This window comes from Pieris rapae, chromosome 19, assembly GCF_905147795.1.
Source record: "Pieris rapae chromosome 19, ilPieRapa1.1, whole genome shotgun sequence".
In the NCBI taxonomy this organism is placed as follows: domain Eukaryota; kingdom Metazoa; phylum Arthropoda; class Insecta; order Lepidoptera; family Pieridae; genus Pieris; species Pieris rapae.
This window is the reverse complement of record NC_059527.1, coordinates 2,346,898-2,370,342: the sequence shown is the minus strand read 5'-3', so window position 1 is coordinate 2,370,342 and position 23,445 is coordinate 2,346,898. Positions and strand designations below refer to the sequence as shown.

At 32.5% G+C, this 23,445-nt stretch overlaps 1 protein-coding gene across 1 annotated transcript; it reads right to left on the bottom strand.

The window, feature by feature from the left end:
- Positions 1-12,171: 12,171 nt before the first annotated feature.
- Positions 12,172-22,510, bottom strand: LOC110997738 (cystinosin homolog). The gene is made up of 10 exons (XM_045632437.1): positions 22,492-22,510; positions 21,184-21,287; positions 20,705-20,804; positions 18,431-18,631; positions 17,289-17,529; positions 16,732-16,851; positions 16,212-16,382; positions 15,287-15,507; positions 13,278-13,379; positions 12,172-13,049 (listed from the first exon to the last, which is right to left on the bottom strand). The coding sequence occupies exons 2-10, from the start codon at positions 21,269-21,271 to the stop codon at positions 13,007-13,009; spliced, it is 1,287 nt and encodes a 428-aa protein (XP_045488393.1). The 5' UTR covers positions 21,272-21,287; positions 22,492-22,510; the 3' UTR covers positions 12,172-13,006.
- Between the last annotated feature and the right edge of the window lie 935 nt (positions 22,511-23,445).

Below are 23,445 nucleotides of genomic sequence, written 5' to 3'. Positions count from 1 at the left end.
CTCACCTTGCATCTTATCTAATTCCGTTTAAGACCCTGCATCGGTATATATGTATGTGCATCTTAATAAGTATATACAACTATATATTTGTAAACAATTTTTTTTAACGTAGCAAATAAGCAAGTAGGCGGAACGTCGTGAAGCGCATTACATTTGCCCCTGCCGCTCTGTCAAGAGTGTCCCGAATAAGAAGAAGAAATAATTTGGGAGTTTGCAGACCCCTTAACCGGACTTCTAAACTTGTGATGACAGTAGTCATGAAATGTTGCCGATGAGAATTAGAGTATAGAGAACGCTGTCTGCGCATTGCTTTGATATCCGCCGTGTAAAGGGCTAGCATTAATAGACATAATTTTCCTACAAATTGGGTTACCAATGGTTCAACAATATAATTGCCGTGTTACAAGAGACTTTCGCGGAGTCGTTTTAGTTTGAATAATAATTCAAATTTAAAATCATTTATTCATGTTAGTAATATAATGTACACTTATGAACGTCAAAAAAAGACATTTAATGTATTTCAATACTTCTAATTTTACATTTACTGCCAGTTCTCAAATCAAGGGCGTAAAACGGGAGGGAAGAACTGGCAATAAACTCTCCGCCACTCTTTTTATGGCCAAGTTTTTTATTTTAATTATAATTATTTATTTACAAGAATGGTGGCGAATTATTATTACAAAAAAGTTGTTACGAAAATATTATCATCGATATACAAATATTGTACATAATTTATTACATTCCCAAATATAACCTCCAAAACGATGACCATAAAATCTTTTAAATGATGGTTACGTCCTTATTACAATTTACTTTCGAATTGTAGTTGCAATGGGTTGAGACAAAATGTTGATGTAATACATTATTTTGGAACATAGGAGTCTAGTCACTACGTTTAAAATAAGCTATAGTACCGAATGAGAGTAATATTTCCGTAACGGAGTAGATGATTGATAATATAAGTGAATATATGTGGTTGAGTTCGTTATCTAACTTAAGTTTGTCCCATAGGGCAAGAATTTCCGATTTTCTTAAATATAAATATAATAATATAAAAAAATTAAATTTTTATAAATTTTCTTTCTTTTCTCTTTCTTTCTGTCATACATACACCTATATTTAAGAAAAAACCCGGTAAAAAGGTGGCAGGGCAAGTGGCTCACCCAATGTTAAGTAATAAGCCACTGCCACATTACCACACGCCAATTCACTGGCAAGAGTTCGCGTCTGCGTTGCCGGATTTTTTGTCGAAGTCTATCTTGATTATGACGTATGATATCTATTTAGATCATCATACGATAATTTTTCTGATATAAAGAGCACTTCATGTATAGATATCTACTTACAAAGCGACTTATTTATAAACGTGTTATTCTGAGATGTATTTCTCAAATAAAATCGCAATAGTTGATTTCATTAACAAATAGATAATTATCGATGCTATTTATCACAAACAGGTAAAATAAGAATATGCTGGTTATGAATATTAATGTTTTTCTATAAATAGCAGAAGGATTAAATTGTCTGATGTTTCTAACAATTTTTAAAGTTAATTTACATAAGGTGTTCTAATTAGCCTGGAAAAATAGCTTGAAAGGCCATTTCAGTCGTTGTCCTCATTATTTAATAACCCTGATTGTGCTGATTTTAGTTATACTTTATTATACTTTATTTCGAACACTCTTTTGAGAAGCCGTGTGTGTTTTGCAGGGGGGAAAACACTCATTTGATAGAGACACTAAAAGGAAAGTACTGGCTTGTCACTTTCATTGCTCATGTATTTCTGAAGGTGTTGTTCAAGCATTTCGATATCTAGGGTTCAAAGACGACTAAGCGAGACTAGACGAGACTAAGCTACAGCTTACAAAAGGAATAGAGGTTACTGCAATCGCGACAAAAAATTGCTATAAATCTAGATCAGATGATAGCACATGCAAACCTTGGATTCCGGCAGTTTAACTTAAGATAGTTCTGGTTTAGTTATTAGGTATATTAGAATTACTATATGTAGTACAATTTGTTTAAATTAATAAAATTTATATATAAGAATGTCTACAACATTAAATATAAAATTTTTGAGGAAAAAAAAGATAGTTATATTAGTAGATGTCTGATGATGTGTTTAGTCTTTAAGGTTCAAAGATTTTGACATAAAATTATCCCACTATACTATCCTTCCTATTCAAACATACCTAGAAGGTGCTTCCTTCAGCTTATTTTACATGTTGGACAAAGGCCGTTGACCTCAACGATTATTAATAAATTTTTATTGTCTTTGTTTATACAAACAAGTGATATGATACCTGTGTATATAGATATAAAAAAAACGAGTGCCGCTACAATCTTTAAATTCTGTGCTTCAAATTTCTGTATCTGTTTTTAGTGATCAGCCTTCTGTGCCTGACACACATCGTCGACTTTAAAGAGTCCAAGGCATGGAGGTTTTTTTTCACGATGTTTTCCTTCACAGTATGAGCGAGTGTTATATGCTCACATAGACAGAGAATCCAAAGGTAAGGGATCATCTTCGTTACACTAGGCCAATACTACTCATTGCAAAAACAACTTGGTAATATTAAGCCGCTCGATGTCGCTTACTAACTTAAAATAAATACTTTGAACGATTCTTTATCATTTGTTATTGAGTACGCATGCACAAACTGACCTTTGTCGTCAGGAAAACGCATTAACTCCAATATTTAAAATTTCAAGGTGACAGGTATATGTGCCAAATGTGTATTTTTTAAGTCACATGCTTTCACCGCCCACGATGATACTTGGCACTATCCGATGTAGAAAAAAGATATCCGGTTACAGAATAATTCCAAAATATCTATCCAAAATAAACTTCAGCTGTAATATTTACGGTCATTAGGTACATATGTACTTGTATGAAAGATCGCACGCGGAACGAATACAATTAGTCGGCGCGTTTCGTTTGATTGTGATTGGTCAACCGCATCTTTAGGTCAATCATAGACAAGCGCCTTACTTGACTTATATATAATCTCATATAGAACGTCTGTCTCACGTCTGTGAACATCATTTAATGGTCCGGTTTACATTGTATTAATTGATTTGCAGCAACTCCATGGAATCCTTTCGCTAACCCGTTTTAGCAACCTTACATCGTTAACTAATCTTTGCTTTTGCTTTGTTATATATCATTTTTTTGTATATTTGAGGACATTTCCCGGACCCATGCGAATTCTTCGCTAAAAGTTTGTAAAAGCCTTCGGGGTTTGTGTATCGCGAGCATCCGATTGCATGGAAGATGCATGGATTTGTTTAGCGCTGCACATGATTCATATTATCATGTCATATGACCATTATATCTTACTTCTTACATAGTTCATAAGTGTTTCATTATCCTCGTTCTTACATAGTATGAGAGCATAAACTAAAGCAAAAACCGTGTATGTCAAAGTTATCGCCTCATTTTACAGTACTTTTAAGATTGAACGAGGTTTTAGCTTTATAAGTAGAACTAAGTCTACTTCAGTGTTTAAATCATTGAAATTAAAATTGATTTACAATTGTGTACATTCTATAGTTCAATAAATTAATAAGTTTAATGTCCACAACACCAGATCTCATATAAACTACATTTCTATTACTTGACTAGGAACAATCTGGTATCCTGTATATGAATTGGCGTGACGTTTTTAAAACAATACCTATTCAAAGCACGTAATAAAAGCATGATTACGATGTATCTCGCACATGCACTTGGCGCACATGATCAAAAAATAATCTTTATTGATATGCAGATAATTTCGTCATTGATTCCATTTACGTAATAATTTATTGTATCTCAATAATAAATACTTATATGATATATGATATTTATTACTGAGGGTAATTCAAAGACTAAGCTCAAACATTTTTAGCCTCGCATGTCGAAATTTAATACGTTTTTGAATAACGCAAGTCATACAGCTAAGTATCGACTCGAAAACAGACGGTTAGCGGGAGGTACGTATGTGAAAGAAGTTTTTGACATAATGGAGATTGATTGAAGAAACCATAGACATTTGAGCTCCCGATTGAAGTAACCATATATATTTTAGCTCCCATTTCACTTATTGAAGGAACCCTAGACATTTTAGCTCGCAATTGACTGATTAAAGGAATCAAAAAATTAAATACATCTATACTAATATTATAAAGAGGAAAGGTTTGATTTTTTGTTTGTTTGTTTGTATGAATTGAATAGGCTCCGAAACTACTTGGCAGATTTGAAAAATTCTTTCACTGTTGGAAAGCTACATCATTCCTGAGTGACATAGGCTATATTTCATTTTCAAAAAAATAGGCATCCTTACTAAAATTACGATAACATTAACATTTGTTTATTATTTGATACAATTCTAACAGATGGCGCTGAGTTAAAGGTAGTAGTTTGGCAAGACGACGTTTGCCAGGTCAGCTAGTAAATAAATAAACTTTTAATAACTGAAAATCTACACCAACAACTAAGACAATGTTTCTTCAGGATTGATAGCTATTATACCGATTCACAAAATATTGTAAGTGTACCTTATAGTTCCATCCTATTTGTTCAGCATAACATATAATGTAAGATTGCACGATGATTAAAATGTGGATAATAATCTCCTAAAACTTGTATCATTATTACCGTAACTCAATCATATAAGCATAGACATTTGATGTACATTCATACATACATTCATGTGTGTGGTAACTGAAATAATTTAGACATTTCTAATATTAGCTAATTCTGTTGATGTTTTTTTCCCTCACAATCGCACGATAATAAGAACAGACAGAATTTGACAAAATTAAAGTGCGAACTGAGAAGTTAGACTATCCAGTACAATTTCTCTTCTTACAGTATCACATCCTTTAACTCCATGGATCATGAATCAATTTTAATACGGCTCCGAATGATAGTGCATTAGAAAACCTGAAGCCCTTCATACTTACTCCATCATCACGTAAAGCTGACTGACACTCCCACACCCCCTTTGACTTTGTGAGACAAACGTTTGACTCTCTTCCGTGGTTCTCCTTTCAAGCAAATTTTTCTTTCGGATCCCGCATAGCACCATTTGCGGGCTTCCAATTCACATTTGTTGAACATTGTATCACCAATGTTTGGAGTTTTCAAACTGCTAGTTGCACGTCCTATATGTTTCCTGAAAATATTGACTAATGTACATGCTTTGAATTTTAGGATTTAAGATAGCTAAAGCAGTAGTCATATATCATATGTGAACTTTAACACAGCGATTGGTCGATTCCACGACTTCGACCAATCGTGCTCGCTTGAGTGATTTGTCAAAATCCTTTATTCATCATGTTCACAGACGCGCAAATCAGCATTTATAATCTCCAATACTTTCCGAGTTTTATATGCAGGATGTAACTGGTCACGTAAAGAAAGAGATATATGATTGTAATCAACCGAACTAACGAAAAAATATTTTTGTAAGGATACGAATTCAGTAGTACATATGTAGTCTCGTTTCTTAGTGGTAAAGTAAATAACCAATTTTCTTTTAGTATAGATATCAGTCCGAAGGCTTTGTTTTCATAGGGGGACGCAAAATACAACAGACAATATATACTCATTAGGCTTGAGCGACTTAAAGTCGAGATTGAGGCATTGAAATCTCGTAGCAAAATTCATCCCTTAAAAAATTACAAAGGAAAATGAAACTATAATATTTAATTTATTTATTTAATTACAAATTCGAACATATTTAATTTTCGAAAACGTTATACAATTTACAAATATCATATGAATAGTACAAATGGTAGAAAATGTTACAGACTTCTACCATAAAGCTATAAGGGGCTGAGAATGTAAAACAAAAGACAGTTGTACGCTCCGTTCGTTTGTGATTGGTCTAGAGCAATACACGCGACATCATACGTCATATTACGTTTGACCAATCACAATTGAACTCATGTTTATCAAAGGACTATACTTTGTTTTACTGTCACATCTCAGAAATTTTATTATTTTTAGTAGGTAATATTAGGCAGAATTATATGGACAGGCAAGATATATCTACTTGTCCCAAAAGCTTATGCTGAATTCAATACTACGTAATATTTTATATTCTAAACTATACGACCTTATAAAAATTTATAGTTGGTAGTATAAATGTATGTTTACCATAAGAAACACCGTACTAACTTTAGTCTTTACTTAATAAGGTACTAGCAAAAAGTCAGCCAAAAAACTTTACCAGCCATTCTAGACATTGCTTATCATATATATTTCTAAAAATAGAAAAATTAAGTTATACCTAATAATAGAACTGATTTATATTTTTAAAGAACCTCATATTAAAAATATAATAATATTACTAATAAGACCTTAAACTAAATAAAACTATAAATACACTTTTAAAATTATGCCATTTTGTCTATAAATTGTAACATACATGAATGGTAATTCATTGTCCAAATCGTAAGTACAAATTATTTTCAAATATCGCTAGAATTTTTAGTTACATATTATATTATCTTCAGTGAATTGTAAAGTCTATTAATGTTTACTTTAGCCTACCTGGAGGGGAAAGGGGTAAAAAGTAGAGGGGAAAAATGACTACGGAGAATAAAAGGCAGTTGCGCATCGAATTCGACTTGGGGTCCTTCATGAAATGTGCGTACCAATTTTTAAAAGACCGGCAACGCACTCGCGAGCCCTCTGCCCGCTTGCTTGTTCTACTAATTGCCAAAAAAGCTTTTTTCTAAGACCATATGTATAATTAGTTTCTATAGATTCTGTAATTCATTAAAATAATACTATTTTAAAATAAAGCATTTGTGCTATTATTGTCTATTAGTTAGCTATTATTAGCTATTAGTGTCTGGATTCAGTCGAAAATATATACAATATAGATATTATTTGTGTAATAAGATTTACGTTAAATTTTCCTTATCTCTGCATCACAGCGAAAACGTAATTTCACAGAAAGAGACGAAACTACTACAGTGAAACAAGAACAATAATTAGACTTATGTGTTTTTTTAATAACAATGATTTAAAAATATTAAAATCAAATATATGTGTATTAAATAATACATTTGTTTCAATACTTACTAAGCAAATCGCTTTGACTTAAAATGAACAAAAGAAAGTCCACTCCATTTCTTGATAAACTTTATCATAACAATATTTTATTGCTTTCCTATCGTACCACTAAATGTCGAGATAATTTTCACCTGACTATAATACTTTAATCATCGATCTATAAAAACATTTGTTATGACATTGAAGTCGTCATCGCTCCGACAGCATCATTTTATTTTTCATACATTACACGCTAAGGACTCAATACGCGGATTGCACCCGCGCACACTGCGATGGCGGTTTCGAGTTACGCAGCCGCCGCGGTTGCGATTATCGGCCGCAAACCTCGCGGATGATAATCGCAAACTTCGCGGATGATTATCGCAAACTTCGCGGATGATTATCGCAAACTTCGCGGATCATTATCGCAAACTTCGCGGATGATTATCGCAAACTTCGCGGATGATTATCGCAAACTTCGCGGATTATTATCGCAAACTTCGCGGATGATTATCGCAAACTTCGCGGATCATTATCGCAAACTTCGCGGATTATTATCGCAAACTTCGCGGATGATTATCGCAAACTTCGCGGATGATTATCGCAAACTTCGCGGATGATTATCGCAAACTTCGCGGATTATTATCGCACACTTCGCGGATGATTATCGCAAACTTCGCGGATAATTATCGCAATACAGGCGGTCGCCCGTCAACCGATTGCAGAACGCGCGGGAGCAACCCGCCGCGGGCGTAAACCTCGTCTTGAAATGTGATTTAATTTTTACATAAATATCTGTAATTATTCTCAATCGGAGATTGTGGAATAATTATTGATTCGGGCGTTAAATCAAATATAAAACGTTATGTCAATTGTCATAACGTCTTCACCAGTGTCCTTGACAAACATCGTAGCCATTTAATAATCTTATATAAAAATGTGTATATCGTGACGATCAAATTAAGATTTTATCTCGACCGTTTCAGCGTATAAGCCTTTCTTGATGGTTCATCGAACCTATAACAAAGCACACCAGAATTCGTTTGTTAAAAGTACCAGCCGACAATTCGTTGCGAGTCTCCAAGTCACTTTGCCTTCACTAGCGAGGACCTCTACATTTTGTAGCACCATCCATGAAACTTTAGATAACTAAGCCGGAGCTCCTTGATAGGGCTCTGAAGGTTCATGATCATCAAAGCCTTCGTCGTCTTCATTATCCGCAGCATAGTTCGTGCCTGGAAGCAGGATGTATCTGGCATCCCTGGAAATTAAGAAAGTATTATTAATTGTTATACCAGAAAACGCATATTCTACAAGATAATGTCAACTATTGTATGGAAACTCATAAAAACCAAATCGATGATTACGCCTTATTAAATCAAGTTGAGAATAAATGAAGCTGGCGATTATAGTTCTATATATCTACTCTCTCTTAAATGAAACTATCTCTTATCAAAGCTTAAATGCGATATGACAGTAAGAGATAAAATATTTTTTTTACAGAACAGCAGGTAACCGGGCAGGAGGCTCTGCTGATGTTAAGTGCTGCTCCTCAAAACTCTCAATGCTAGAGGCATCGCGAGTGCGTTGCCGGCCTTTTAATCGGTACGCTCATTTCTTGAAGGACGCTATGTCGAATTGGTTCGGAAATACTTCAGTAGGCACCTGAACCAGATAGTGGTAGTTCGCGATAATAACTGCCTTAAAAATTACACTTTTGGAACGAGTGACATCGGGGATACGAAAATAATATTTTTGTATATATACCATAATATATTAGAAGCTTTTCAACATTACAACGTTTCTACGTACGACTGAACGTTTCAAGTCTGTTTTACTTTTCTGTCTGTCTGTCATGTCTGTCTGTCATTTCTTAAATCCAAGGCGAAGGACTAAACTGTACCGTATTTTTATTCAGTACATTTAAGCTGTGATAAACAGTTATAATATTCATTATTCATGAACAATTCGTTACACTTGTACGGTTCCTGGATCATCAGGTGGTAGAAATAATAGAAGATTTGTAGATTACCTTATATTCACCACTTCCGTATAACAATAGAATATGAGCGATATAATAGAATTATAATAAAATTATAATTAAACAATTGAAGAGAGTGCCGACGTCTGGCTATGCTCTCGGGGCGTGACTCCCATGACTTAGTAAATGCAGATGAAGAGAGTGCCTGCGGACGGCTATACTCTCGGGGCGTGACTCCAACGATTTAGGAAATCGTCCTGCTTATAAGTGATTCAAGTATATAGCCACAGCACGTACATACAGTGGAAATCTTCACGTTTGTAGCTGAGCATGATGTATGAGCCTTGGCACGTATATAGAGAAACATCACGCTTATAAAACTAAGAAAACCTAAGTGAGCAAAATGTACAGCCTTGGCTCGTACAACACTACACTATAAAAATTGAACATATTGAGCATATTTAGCAACTTGCGGCCTTATCGCTTTCGAGCGATTTTTCCCAGGCAACCACTTAGTTTTATGTCCAATTGAAAAATAACAATGATTTAGTTTTCATAAATACTACAAACAACTCGGACGATACATATTTACTTAATAAACAGAGGTATCTTTAGTACCACCTCATTATCGGACTACGAGAATCTTAATCAATCTTCAAATTTAATTAACTTATCTTCTAGCTTCAAATTAGCGCTCCTCTTCTGACTAGGTCAATTAAAAAATTGGATTAAAAAAATATTTCCAGGTTGGCTAAGCTTAAAATATATAAAACGAAGTTATATTAACATCATATCATAGATCATGTATGTATCGACTGTAAGTCTTTATCTAAAACATATTGTTTTTCTAACGAAGTTGGCTATCACCATACTAGCAAATGATATGCATACCTTAGAAAAACCCCCAGAGCCAAGGTTTTAACGCAACGCATTAAATTTTGTCAGAAACAATCTTTATAATGGTTTCTTTTCCAATCTTATAAATAAAAAACAAATGAATACGTATGATTTTGACGAGTGATCGTCAAATGTTTTATAGAAAAGGGAAGAGTCCCAGGATTTCACAGTCATTCGTCTTATTTACATTTAGTTTGATTAAATAATTATGGCTTTAGTAAGTAAATAGCATGACAAAATGTAAACAAATCGTGATCATGATAACATGTCTCCGATATAATTTACATTAGAAATTTTCAGTATTACAAATGTCTAGCCACACTCGAGTCAAATAAATCGAATATTAGATTCAGAGACGATGACGAACTATGACTCCCGTATGTCAAAATTAAATCATTTTTGCAAAAATACAGGAGTCACACTAGCTTCTTGCCTGTAGCAAACACTTAATAATAAACACGCAATAAATGAGTTGCATGGTCTAAACAAAACGACACATTCTTGATAAATGGGAAAAATTTACTTTCATAACTACTTATTCTTGATGTAAACAGCACGTACAATAATTTCTTACGGAATTCTTGTGCCCAATTATCTCTTCCTTTGCAAACATGACTTTTATTTTGTTTGTTATTTCCTCCAGTCCGAAGTCGTCAACTTCAAATTCCGGTGAAAATGCTGCTACCAGCAGCATATAAGCAAAAGACGTGGAATTTTTGCTCTGGCATGTACAAGAAAATGGCATCGTGTAAATGAGGTTTTAATCTTACCCTAATATTCATGTGTCAAAATTCTAGAAGCTACGAAATTTAACGTTTTATAAACGGCTGATTAACTATAGGAAAAGGCCTTCTAATCTGTATTTAAGTCTTCGGTATATTTCGATTTCAAAAAGTCTGATAAATACTGCAAAAAAATCTCTTATTTTGGCTGGTGTTAATTTGGTTTTCTTACAGAACAACAGATTGATTTTAGGTGCTTAAATAATGATTCCATATTTTTCGTTCTCTGCTTTAAGTCATAGATGTAAGTGAAATATGTTCTTTCCATTATTTTATGTTTTGTTTATTATCTAACTTCTGTGGTTTATAGGACTTTATACATCCTGATATTGATATCTACTACAAGGAAATAAACTCGAAATTTTTTAATATCTTTGTCATGTTTTACTGTTATTTCTTTGATATCCATAGATATACCTTCGTATTACAGATCAATGAAACAACCACCAAGGATGTGAGGAAATACCTATTTAGAATGGCGGGAAGACTTTGACTTTGTTTAACAGAAACAATTTAGTTTTTTTCTTTGAAATCTAAGGTTTTATTTGCCATTTATTAATTGCCATTAATGTTAAATTTATTTTCTTTTTGTCTATTGTACTTACTTATCTTTTCTGTTTTAAATATATAAATAATATAACATGTATGACGCAAATAATAGTATACAGTTCAATCTTATCCGAGGATTCTCGTCAAATCTCTGCACAATCTGCCCGGCCCGGAGATCCCAGCGGCTAATTTTTATTGTTACATTCAGTCAGTCGCAGGTAAATTTAGAATATGTATTGTAATGATTATGATTTCATATAATTGGTGTCGCTAACTACATTTACATCCTATATGTATATATTAAGAATATAGGTACATACGGTCATTGTATCCAGTTTAACTACAGATATCTTTTTATAAACCAAGGAAAAAAAATCAGTTGTCTGTAAAGTCGGTTTACTGACGATAGTTGAAGGGATAGGAGAGAGCAGATGTCGAACGCAGAGCCCGATTGTGCCTCTCGCTTGCACTTCAAGCGTTAAATGGAACGCCTCAGAGCGAGGTAACGCCGCATACGTCATGTTTTTTCGTACGTGCAGCAGGCTCCATCGAATTATAAGACGTTGTCACGTCAAAAGAAATTGGTATTATTCTTCAAATTTCATATATACATACTCTATTTATTCTATCGTCTGTATATACCAAAATCCGATTTAATTTAATATTTATGTAAATCCAGTTCATACGCAAGATGTTTTGATTATTGTAATTTTTAATTAATTACTGCTACGTTACGGTGTATTTCACTACGCATCCAAAATTAAAAGTCTTTGCGATCATACTATCTTTAGTACTTTATATCAAATCACCAATTCCTGTTTTGATTGGTATGTTTATCAAATCAAAACAGGATTGACACGGGTCAAGATGGTTTGAGATTTCTGAATAGGTTTCGTAATAAATAAAACAACGCAAAACAAATACTTATTTATTGTCTTCACAAAACTTTACAATAATAATGATATGATAGAAGAAATCAAAATGCAAGTAGTTTATACACATTTTAATATAAAATGTGTTCATCACAGATTATTTCATATACAAACTTCAGGTACTTAAGAAAACTTAACAATTTATAACATTTCCAAAATAAATTTTAAACAGTTTTCATAGATAACTCATCAAATTAATTTTATTTTCTATATATAATTTTTAATTTAGTACTACTACTCTTTCCGGATTAAAACTGGTTTAATCATTACAATTGTAAATTTAAAATAATAAATCCACATTTCCACCAAAGTATAGTCGGAATTTTTTTGAGTTGAAGTTGAAGAAATGTTATCACAATTGACTGTAATAATTAAACGCATTTCAATCAATTAAATAAAATTATAAATAGGATTTTCTGTGTTTTTCGATTATTATTTTATACATAGATGAGTGATTTTATATAAAAAGATAATTTAGTATGCCTTGCCTCGGAAAAATAAGAACACTATATTGTAAAGAATTTATGAAAAACAAAAATAAACATCAAAAAAATAATACTATCACCTTAAAGATCTCCATAACATTTCGAGTATTTAATTTGAAATTTTTGCAAAAAATTGCGGGTAGCTGCCAATTCTAATGTTTATACCCTCATTAACAAAACATTCAAATTTATAATTTAACATTTTTTCAAATTCCAATAGGTTGAATATCTATTAATATCTATTCTATAAGTGAAATCTTATAGAATAGCTATCAAACTATACGTAGATTTAGGCAGTCGTAAATCTCTTATCACAACGTCCAAATGCGAATTTACACCTTGACGTCCATGTTGTATTTCTTTTCGTCACCATTCCTTAAAATTAAAAAAAAAACATTAGTTTTCTATCACCAGCAATAGACCAGCGTAACCACTCTATAATGCGTGATTATGATTTCAAATTCTTGTGTTACATAATAGGCATATGTTGAGGCAAATTGTATATAATAAAATATTCTAATACTACTTAGATATACGTACAACAAACTTACAAAAATCTAAAACTTACTGAACCATAAACTAACTACACTCTACCGTACATACCAAAAGTTAATCAAAAACGCTTCATCCCCACTGTAGTAACGATTGTCCATCAAATAAGTCAATTCATCTTCACTTTTCACGTTAATATAATCACTGTGCTCTCTGAAAAATCCCTGAACTTTTAAACTTTTTTGATCCCAAAATCATGCAAATCCCAATCCTGCGAACTGCGTTTGTCTTGTCTTTGCAGTAACCCGGCATTTTAAGCATTATGAGATGTTCCTTTTGGTTTCTGATATCGTTGTTGATCCCCTAAAGCTGTTTTGATTCGCTAGGGTTGCCAACATAATTTTAAGGTTAAATATTTTAAACCAAATATCGCATAGATCGCACTAAAGCTGGCAAAACCTAAATTTGGAATGATCGCGGAATAACTCTAGCACGATCTATAACGTATATCAAATTAATAAGTAGTTGGCAACCCTAATGCATGTTTTAAGCGTTTTACAAGTGTTTTATTGCGACAAAAAGAAGCGTATGACTGAACATGTTTGTGGTCGATGACTTTTGAAGTTAAAATCCACTTCGTTTGGGACTAGTTCCTCATAGGACATTGAAGCGATTTTGCATTGAAAGAAATCATTGAAGAAATTTGTCAATTACTGCAAGTTGATTACGCACGTAGATGCGTTTTGTGTTTTTAAGTGTGACGGTTTTTTAAAGAGTCCAAAAAAATATCTTCATCACGTGATACATTTGTAAAACATTATTAATGGAAGAAAAGGTTTAATAACTTTTCAGTAATTATTTATCCTTGTATGGTCTCCTGTTGGCGTTGGAAGTCCTCTAACATTCCTTCCTGATTATTCTTGTCCAATATTTTTCCACATACTCCTCGACTTGCTTTGGATATCGAATACTTCTTCAGTTTCAGTTACTTATAATAACTTATCGGTTTAACTTACTTTAAAACCACATCCCAAGTAAAACACCACAAAAACGCGCAATTAGTAGAAGATAGAACTCTCGCGGAGAAAATAAATTTTCGCTGAAGGTTTAAGCGGAAGATGTAAATGAAGAAAGGGCGCGTTAAAACACAATGATAAGACCCAAAGTAGATAGTAATGATTACTTGAACGTTTAATTTTATTATAATATTAATGTATGACGCTTTATACAAACACTATGAAGAATTGTGATAGCGACAGTTCAAGTAATCATTATTAGAAAAATGAAACCCAATTTGAAATTATATCAATCAAAGTTAAAATACTCAATTATTATTACTATTTATATTAAATATTTTAATTTAAAAGGACAAAGTACAGAAAATCTCTACAACTAAACTGATTTTAATGAAACATGGACTTCCAGGATTATACCTAAATTGACAAACATACACTGAAATATAGTACGCGTGATTATTAAACCTACTTAAATGTTATCCAATTCCACCATTATACATATATGCATAGGGACCATTCAAGTATTACATAAGAAGATTTACTGCAATTTACTCTTCCGCTTGTCAGTACACAAACATATTTTTTTTTTTTTAGGATTCCTCGAAAATGCATTTCGTTTGTAAGCATAGACAATGTGTGGGTATGTGTAAAAGAGTATATAATTACTGCTGACGTAATCAGCAAATAAGAAAATCAAAGGACCCGCATCTAAAGCGCTTGCGTAATACTTTAACGGCCCCATATGGTCTTACTCATAATTTTTTTTATGACACCGGGTTAAATAAATTTATTTCATGGTCGAGTTAATCTTAACTTTAATTGATATTTATAAACCTGAGACCGCTGACTAAACTAATTCTGATAAGTTTTCTATACTTTTATTTACTTATGTTTAAAATCGCAGGTTTTATATCTAACCAGTCAATACGAGTTGAGTTGAGGAAATTTATCCAAATTACCTCTCGTTAAATATAACATTATCATAATTTTGAAAACTCGAAAATGGGTTTTATCAAAATTAGTTTAGCCGTTTCGGCGTTAGCGGTCCACCCGAGATTTTCTCGCAAAATGCCAGAAACCCGTTAAATAAATAGTAATAAATACCTGTAAAACACATAGTGCTGCAATATGAAGAATATATCGAAGACCAAACTGAATAAGCCGAGGCCGAATTTGGTCGCGTCACCGAAGAACGACACCCAATCGTTGTAATTGTACGCGTTCAACGTCATTTGAAGAATCGATAGGAACCCTCCAACGAAGTCCAAAAAGATATTCCCAATACTCCAGCCCACAGTGGATTTACGCTTGTAGTTCATGTATGCCTGGAATAATTGGTTTATTTATTGAAATGAAGCTTCTTTAGGAGAGTAAAATTTTTCGGAACGTCACGAAGATGTGCAACGTTTTTGTCGAAGAGGGAGAGAGCGATTGAGAGAGAGTGAGAAAGGGAGATCGAGAAAAATACACGATATTGGTAGAGCGTTTGTAGTTACATATTAAAACTTTAGATGGCACTAAATTATTATTATTTATTTAAATCGCTCTGCAAGTGTAAAACATGAAGACTGCTTTATGAACCATCTTTTTTTACACAATTGTCATTTACGCGACAATTATAGCAATAGCAACGTTTGAAGCCTGGCCGTGAATGACTAGACATTTTATACAAAGCCCAATACTTGCTACAATAGTGAAGGAAACATCGTAGCGTAATGTCCCAGCCAAATATCTTAATAAGCCGTTCAATCAATAGCCTAGCTGTTTAACTAACGGCCTGAAAGATATACGTCATTATTTGGCAGAAACGTTGTTTCAACAATACAACTCCAAAACAAATTAATTATCAAAAAAATAAGTTTTCATAGGATAACGTTTCTTTAAATACTTAAAGATGGCGAATTAAAAAACGTTTTATTCCACTTTAAAATATTTAACTATCATTTCGATAAATGAATGTCAAACTAATCAAGTTGCTAGAACCCGATAATTTAAACTTTTATTTTCCTAATGAGAATGAAATCATTACCTGCGGAATATATTTGATGAGAGTAATACTCAGTTTAATATAACTGCAGTAGTACAAAAAGTCTAGCCACTTTAAGATACTGGCGCCCGCAAGACTCGCCGTTACTATAACCACGCCCACGAACACTGTCAATATGCCACGCCCTGTCATCGATACGCGTTGGTCTTCGCGCTGAAATTCACAATTAAATCATTTATATAGTGTCTTTATAGAAGTTTATATTAATTTCTATGAAAACTCTTCCTCGTCTCAACCTAAAAACCAAATTCAATAAAATAAATATATTTAAAAAAGAGATTTCAAAACTCTTTAGTAATAGTTCGATTGACATATAAGTAAATAAACCATTTTAGTCTAATAATAGCGGCGTATATCTTTTTCTGTATTGGTCAAAGTCGACAGCATAAAAACTTTTTAGGGACATGGATGTCCATGGGCTGTGAGGACCTTTCATGATGCTATGTCCGTATGCTCGTTTGCCCTCTATCCTGTAAAAAAGGTATATTTTACAATGACTTACCTCATATATAATGCACTGTATAATAGTAATGATAGTGGCAAATACAGCGTGTAGCGAAAAGAAGACATCATTCAATTGTACAGGATTTAAACCGCGGGGATGACGACTGAAGTATTCCGCCTGGAATTTAATTAAACCGTATTATACTGATTACATATATAATATGATGTACTCAATACAACGATTAATTTTCACATATTAACGTTATTAATACAGACAAAAATGATGCACAAAATTTAATATTATGTAAATAGTTACGCATACTCTTTCACGTACACACAGATATGTACGTACGGCCAGACACACCAATATCTATTGAATATAAGGCAACCTAAATATATAAACAAAATATTTTAAAAATTTAGAATCCAGTGAAACAATATTGTAAAATCTTATAATAAAGGTTGAAATGTTGACCTTCTAGCCGTTTTCACCCGATTTTTCTCAGGAGTAACAATCTAGATCTAAAGAGGCCTAAGAATTTCCGTGCTTCATTTGAAAAAAATGCAAAAAATACAAAATGTGATTCTACCCTCAAAATTATAAAAAAAATTAACCTGAATTTCCTTTGAAAAGAACAGACCACAGTTGAAAAGCGAATACATAGTGAATCCCATCACATTCAACGCCAAGAAATCGAAATTGAGTCCGACCACACTCTTCCTTTTGAAATTTATGTATATTTGAGGGTAGAACGAGACGGACCACGCCACAAAGTATATCCATCCCATTATATAGGAAATCACGTAAATCGCTTTCGAATGCATCACTGTTATTCTCATGAATAGTGAATCCAAACTGAAAAATCATAATTATATATAAACGCGTAAATACAGAAAATACATTAAAGAAATATATATTTTTTTATAGAACTAGGGGCAAAGGGGAAGAAGGCTCAGCTGATGCTAAGTGGACACTCTCAATGCCAGAGGACTTGTGAGTGAGTTGCCGGCCTTTTAAGAATTGGTACGCTCTTTTCTTGAAGGACTCTAAGAAATCAAATTGGTCCGGAAATACTTCAGATTTTAAGACACACAATGTTATGTTGAGTATGAAGTTATTTTTGTTTAAAACTTCCATGAACTTCCAAATATTTAAATACATAATTCCAAATCCAAATCGGTCCAGCCATTCTCGAGTTTTAGCGAGACAAACGAACAGCAATAAATAACAACTTAACCACATTATAATAAATGAAATTATTATTCATAATTATTACTTGTCTACGGCATCCCTTACATAATTTATAAGTGTGTCGTAATGAATAAAACCAATGAATAAACAAAGGTAGAAAATAAGTACATGAACAGAAGTACATACATGTCTGAAAGGATAATAAATGTATTTATGTAAATAAATAAATAAAAAATGTGTGCCGTCACGGGACGCCTGGCAGATGTGAAACATCGACATTATTTTGTAAAAGTAATAAGCAGAAAAGAACAGATTGTGATAGAAACTAAATATGTCATGTCATAATGATCAAATAAAATATTACGTTTTTTTTCCAGATAACGATGACTATTTGTTGAATAAACATTAATTTCATTAAATATTTTTAATGTGAAATTTACTACTGCATTTAGACTGTATATCATATAGCGTGGCGACGCGTCGCCACGGCATGCGTCGCCACGCCAGAAATCGGTTTTACGTGCGGCTATAGATGTTTCACATCAAAAAAAAAATGAAAACTTACTTAACCACATCTGTAGGCGACGCGGAGAACGTAACCTCTGAATGGCCGGGGCTTCTTCCATACGCGCATATATCGTAAGCCAATTCCGCTGTTGTATTCGGCTGTTCCACTGCCGGAATGTTAATCGTCGAAGGCACAAACTGTACTATATCTGGATGTTGTATTTGGGCTGTTACTGAGAGGGTCTCGTTGTATTCACCGCTGAAAATTTCAAGAAATATTTCAAAGGTGGATTTTATCTGTGTACAAGATTCCTATGACTTAAATAAAGCAAAGTATGTAAATAGTCGTACTGTTAAGTTACTAAGAAACTAAACATTTACCAAAATAATTAAAAGATCTTCTCATTTAAAATTATGTTTAAATAATTATAAGTTTATATACAATAATACATAACTTTATTCCGTAAAAAAGTGTTTTTCTTTAAATGTGTAAAAGTTATGTTAATAAGAGACAATACAAAAATGTATTATTCAATAAATGGTTATTTGCTTGGGACACTGTAGTTGATATAAATTTATTAATATATGATATGATATGTACGATACAAACAGACCAATTCATATGACTAATAATGCAAAATATAAAATTCCTATAGGGACAAATTCGCACGCCATTGCGTAGCAGAATATGAGAACTAACGATTGTACCACCTTACACATTTTTGTACTATATTCTTGCAATAAATTATTATTATTATAACTTAATGGTGTATTATTGTTTATATTAAAACTCTGAAAGACTAATCTACTACTAAACATATGTGTACCTCGATTTCCACTTAAAGATAACGTCTGATATTCAAGACGAAAACCACAATTGGATCAAAACCATGACCTAGTTTAATGTGGTTCAAAATCTTCCATTGATATTATTAATTTCTTTATTATACAACCAATTAAAATAAACGAATCAGAAGAAGTATACACACAATTAAAAAGTCAAATATTGTTTATATACAACTGCGTTAGCTGTGTTGTGGCATTGAACGCTGAATTTACACATCGCTTTATTACAAATAAAACATCGTAGGAAAAAAAACCAATCCTAAAGAATAAGCTACTTTGTGGATACTTGATTTAATTCTCGATATAATGGTTGCAATAAATTTCAAATGCATTTGCAAAAAACCCGACGAGATAAAAGCACATAATATTATTAATATCAAGAACTGCATAAATGTATTTCTGCATAATATTACAATTTTATATAGCAATTGCAATAATCGTTGAAAGATGACAATGACAATATATTTGATATTGTACTTTATTAACCTTTCCATCCTTCGCAATATTAATAAAAATTATTTATTAAATAATTAAATATTTGTTTAGAAAAAATACAATCTTGTTATAGGTGACTCTAAATCAATAAGAACTCTAACCGTATATAAAAAAACCTTTGACATGAATTAGGAAAAACAAATTACATATTTACAAAATTAAAATAATACTATTATTATAGGCACAAACAAATAGAACCTTCGGTAGCTAAACTGACAATTATAAACCTTTTTATGCCCAGGGGCAAACGGGCAAGTCGCTCACCCGATATTAAGATATTAAGTGATACCGCCGCCCATGGACACTCAATGCCAGAGGACTCGCGAGTGCGTTATCGGCCTATTAGTAATTGGTACGCATGTCCGATGTTTATTACATCAAATTTGTGTCCTATGTAGAGGGATAGTCCTTGTACCCAATTTTGTTTTATAAAGAAATTCTCCTCATTCAAAAATAAATCAACTTAATTACACTATTTTACGAAAGCACTCATTATAAGTTCAACGTAATTTGACAGAGACACTAATAAGTAATTTAGTTAAAAGACTGCAATTAACCTGATTGAGTATCATTTACATAACATCAGTATATTAGCAAGAAATTTTTCTCGTTTAGATTTGTCTTTTATTGTTACTCTCAGCGCAAGGGGACATGTGAACGATAATTAAGAAGCTGAAATGGAAGTTGACTGGGAATCTTATAAAATAATGGGTGAATGGTGATCAGGTTATGGAAAACGTAAAGAGGAACTCAGGTGCCATGGTACATCAAAACCATCGCAATGAAAACGAATGGAGAAGAGTGGGGGGATTTTGCCACATGGCAATCGGATAAGAAGCTGGTGCTAGACATAATATATATTACAATTAATATAAGATTACAATAAACATTACATAGATTTTCATACCTATTTTTATACATATTGTGCGGGTTTAATAATTAATCATCTAAATATACCACTTTTTCTTATTATTACATTAAAACTACTTACATCTGTATGAACTTAAAGAGTCGCGTTTCATCCACAAGGAGGTCCAAAGTCTTCACCTCTACATACATCTTCTCTGCTTGGCAAAACTTGCAGGGTAAACCTGGAATTATAAATAATGAATTGAAAATAAATTAAATTTAATTCACATTATTATTTATGGTAAATAATATAATGATTAAAATTTAAATCAGTGGGGGACAATATTACGAGCCAGGCCTTGGATTTCTGTATCTGTTAGTATAATAGATATGTAGGTGATCAGCCTCCTGTGCCTGACACAGCCACACACAAGCTTTCCTTCACCGTGCGAGTGTACTAACGCAAATAATTACGATATAAATATGTTTTCTCTAGCACAGGATTCGGCAAAAGCGACACCATTTTCTTTACCACATTTTCATAAACACTCGCATTTGTGTGCAGTCTTTATAGTGCATGCCAATAAATATTTCATAACCAATAAAAAATATCGAACTTACATATTAATATAAATGTGAATAAATTCTTATAAATATGACTAAAATTGCCCCTTGCCCCGCGTGAAGTCATCGTCACTTTGTCTAACATTTTACCGGATTCTGATCTGAAACAAAATAAAACGTCAATCATAAATTTTGGTCGATATTGAATAATATTTGATATAGCATTTTTTAAGTATAGATTATATGATATTCAAGAGAATAATCACACATAAGAATTACAAAAACTTTTGTCCATAACACAATTTAAAAGAAGTTAAATCTTTTTCCATAATGATTTTCATTAGAGGCGAATGCGTCATGTACGATCTTTCGGACTCTTCTTTTAACTTTTCTCACGACGTTTTTCTACTTGCATGAGGAAAATCTATTAGAGCCTGATGCGAACCCAATATCTAAGTTGAGAACCACGCCTTACTTTTATTACGCAATCTTTTATAAGTTAAATCGCCAGTATTATCTCATCTCAGTATGGGGATGTGCTTTGAAAACAAATATACATCAAAGCCTTAAATAAAAACACAAACTAAAAATGTTGAAATCTATGAGCATATAGTTGGATAAACTTCCATTTTAACTATATATGAAACAGCATATCATACGAACGTCAGTTAACAAAAACAGGTAACCGGCAAACGCGAGCAAGTTATCTACTTAGTTATATTAATTACTAAGCTATTTTATTTTGTTTTTTATCTTCGATGAACGTTTTATAAACTTTTATCGCGTATGTGTAAAACGCGATAAAAGTATAAAAACTTGTATGTTTTTTGAAATAAGAAAATCAAATTGTTTCTAAATGTTAGTAGAAATATATAGTCGTAATTCCACTAGCTCGATTTAGGACACCACTGCGGAATCAGCTGCTAGTCAAGGTAATAATATAATAATAGTAATAAATAATGTAAATCAATTCGATCTACGGTCGTTAAAGAAAAGAGCGTACCAATTAAAAAAACCGACAACAGATTCGCGAGCAGGAATTGTGAGTTTTGGCCTTTGGTTTACGTCCTTCGTGATCACGGGCAAACCACTTATTATAACAGTAAATGGAAGCTTTGCTTACAAACACATGAACGCGTCCATCAGACCTTGTCTTGGCAGTACCTGTCTGGTCCAAGTGTGAATAATACAGTACTAAATACTAAATAATTTCCTGTTTTGTTTAGAATCATTTTCCTTACACATTAACCTTTTTTTTTTAAATCAGTGGCGCTACAAACTCTTAAGGTCTGGGCGCCAGAATTCTGAACCATTTAAGTTACGTAAAACATCACGCTTAATAAATAAACGAATAAAAAAATGTACCTGAAAAACCTTGCAACACTTTATTAAACCATATCGTGAGCACAATATATGTTTACAATTTCAACTCGGGGAAAATTGATTTTTTAACGACCGAGGAAAAGCGATAAAGGAATTATAGCATCGCTCAAGGTTAGTGTCAATGTATTAGGGTGAGAACAAGTATTTTTTTTACTTGTAGTTAAAATGCAGTCGCGTGCAAAAGTGAATTAAGAAAAATCTTGGTTTTATAATCTCAACACGGCATTTTAAGTACTCAAACGAATACATGATAAACACTTTTAGAAGGCGCTATTATTATTATATACTATGACGCCTTGAACTCTTTACTGGGGTACATCACAGAAATTCAGAATATGTAATTTAATGTAAAAATTGCAAATTATGTTGACATAAATATAACAATAGTACCTAATTAAACTCCTACAAATTATACATTCCTCGTAATGAAAGTTCAATTAAATCATAATTAAAATTTAAATTAGCACGATTTATGTCGCAACTTGCAACGCGATTTGTCACGTGTATGATTACTAAAGTACATAACAATCAGTAGTATAAATCGTTTCTAATACTTTAATTAAAAACATTCTAACTGATTAGCTAGAATACAATATTGCAACTCAAAGTACAGAACTATTAAATTCATGTATTCAAGCGAACCTTAAACTTACTTTATTCATAAGTATTGGTAACCAAGTAAGTACACTGTAGTACATCAACAGAAAAGATGTTAAATTGATTCTTAATTTACATTTACTACAAGTTCACAAGTCCACGCGCGAGTATGAACTGGCAACAAACTCTCCGCCACTTTTTTTAATCGCCAAGTTTGAGTGAAGCAAATGCACAAATATTGGAAATGGAGCAAATTAGGATTATTAAAGCAAATCGTCACATTTATAAAAATTAAATAAAAAAAGATTAATTTACATTTAAAGAGAGTATTGAATAAAT

Coding starts and splice junctions, on each gene's coding strand:
- LOC110997738 (XM_045632437.1), bottom strand. CDS start 21,271: ATGTTAGACAAAGTGACGATGACTTCACGCGGGGCAAGGGGCAATTTT. Junction 17,530..18,430: donor TCGCCTACAGATGTGGTTAA/GTAAGTTTTCAT, acceptor ATGATTTTTCAG/TTTGGATTCACTATTCATGA. Junction 16,852..17,288: donor TCTTTTCAAAGGAAATTCAG/GTTAATTTTTTT, acceptor ATTAAATTCCAG/GCGGAATACTTCAGTCGTCA.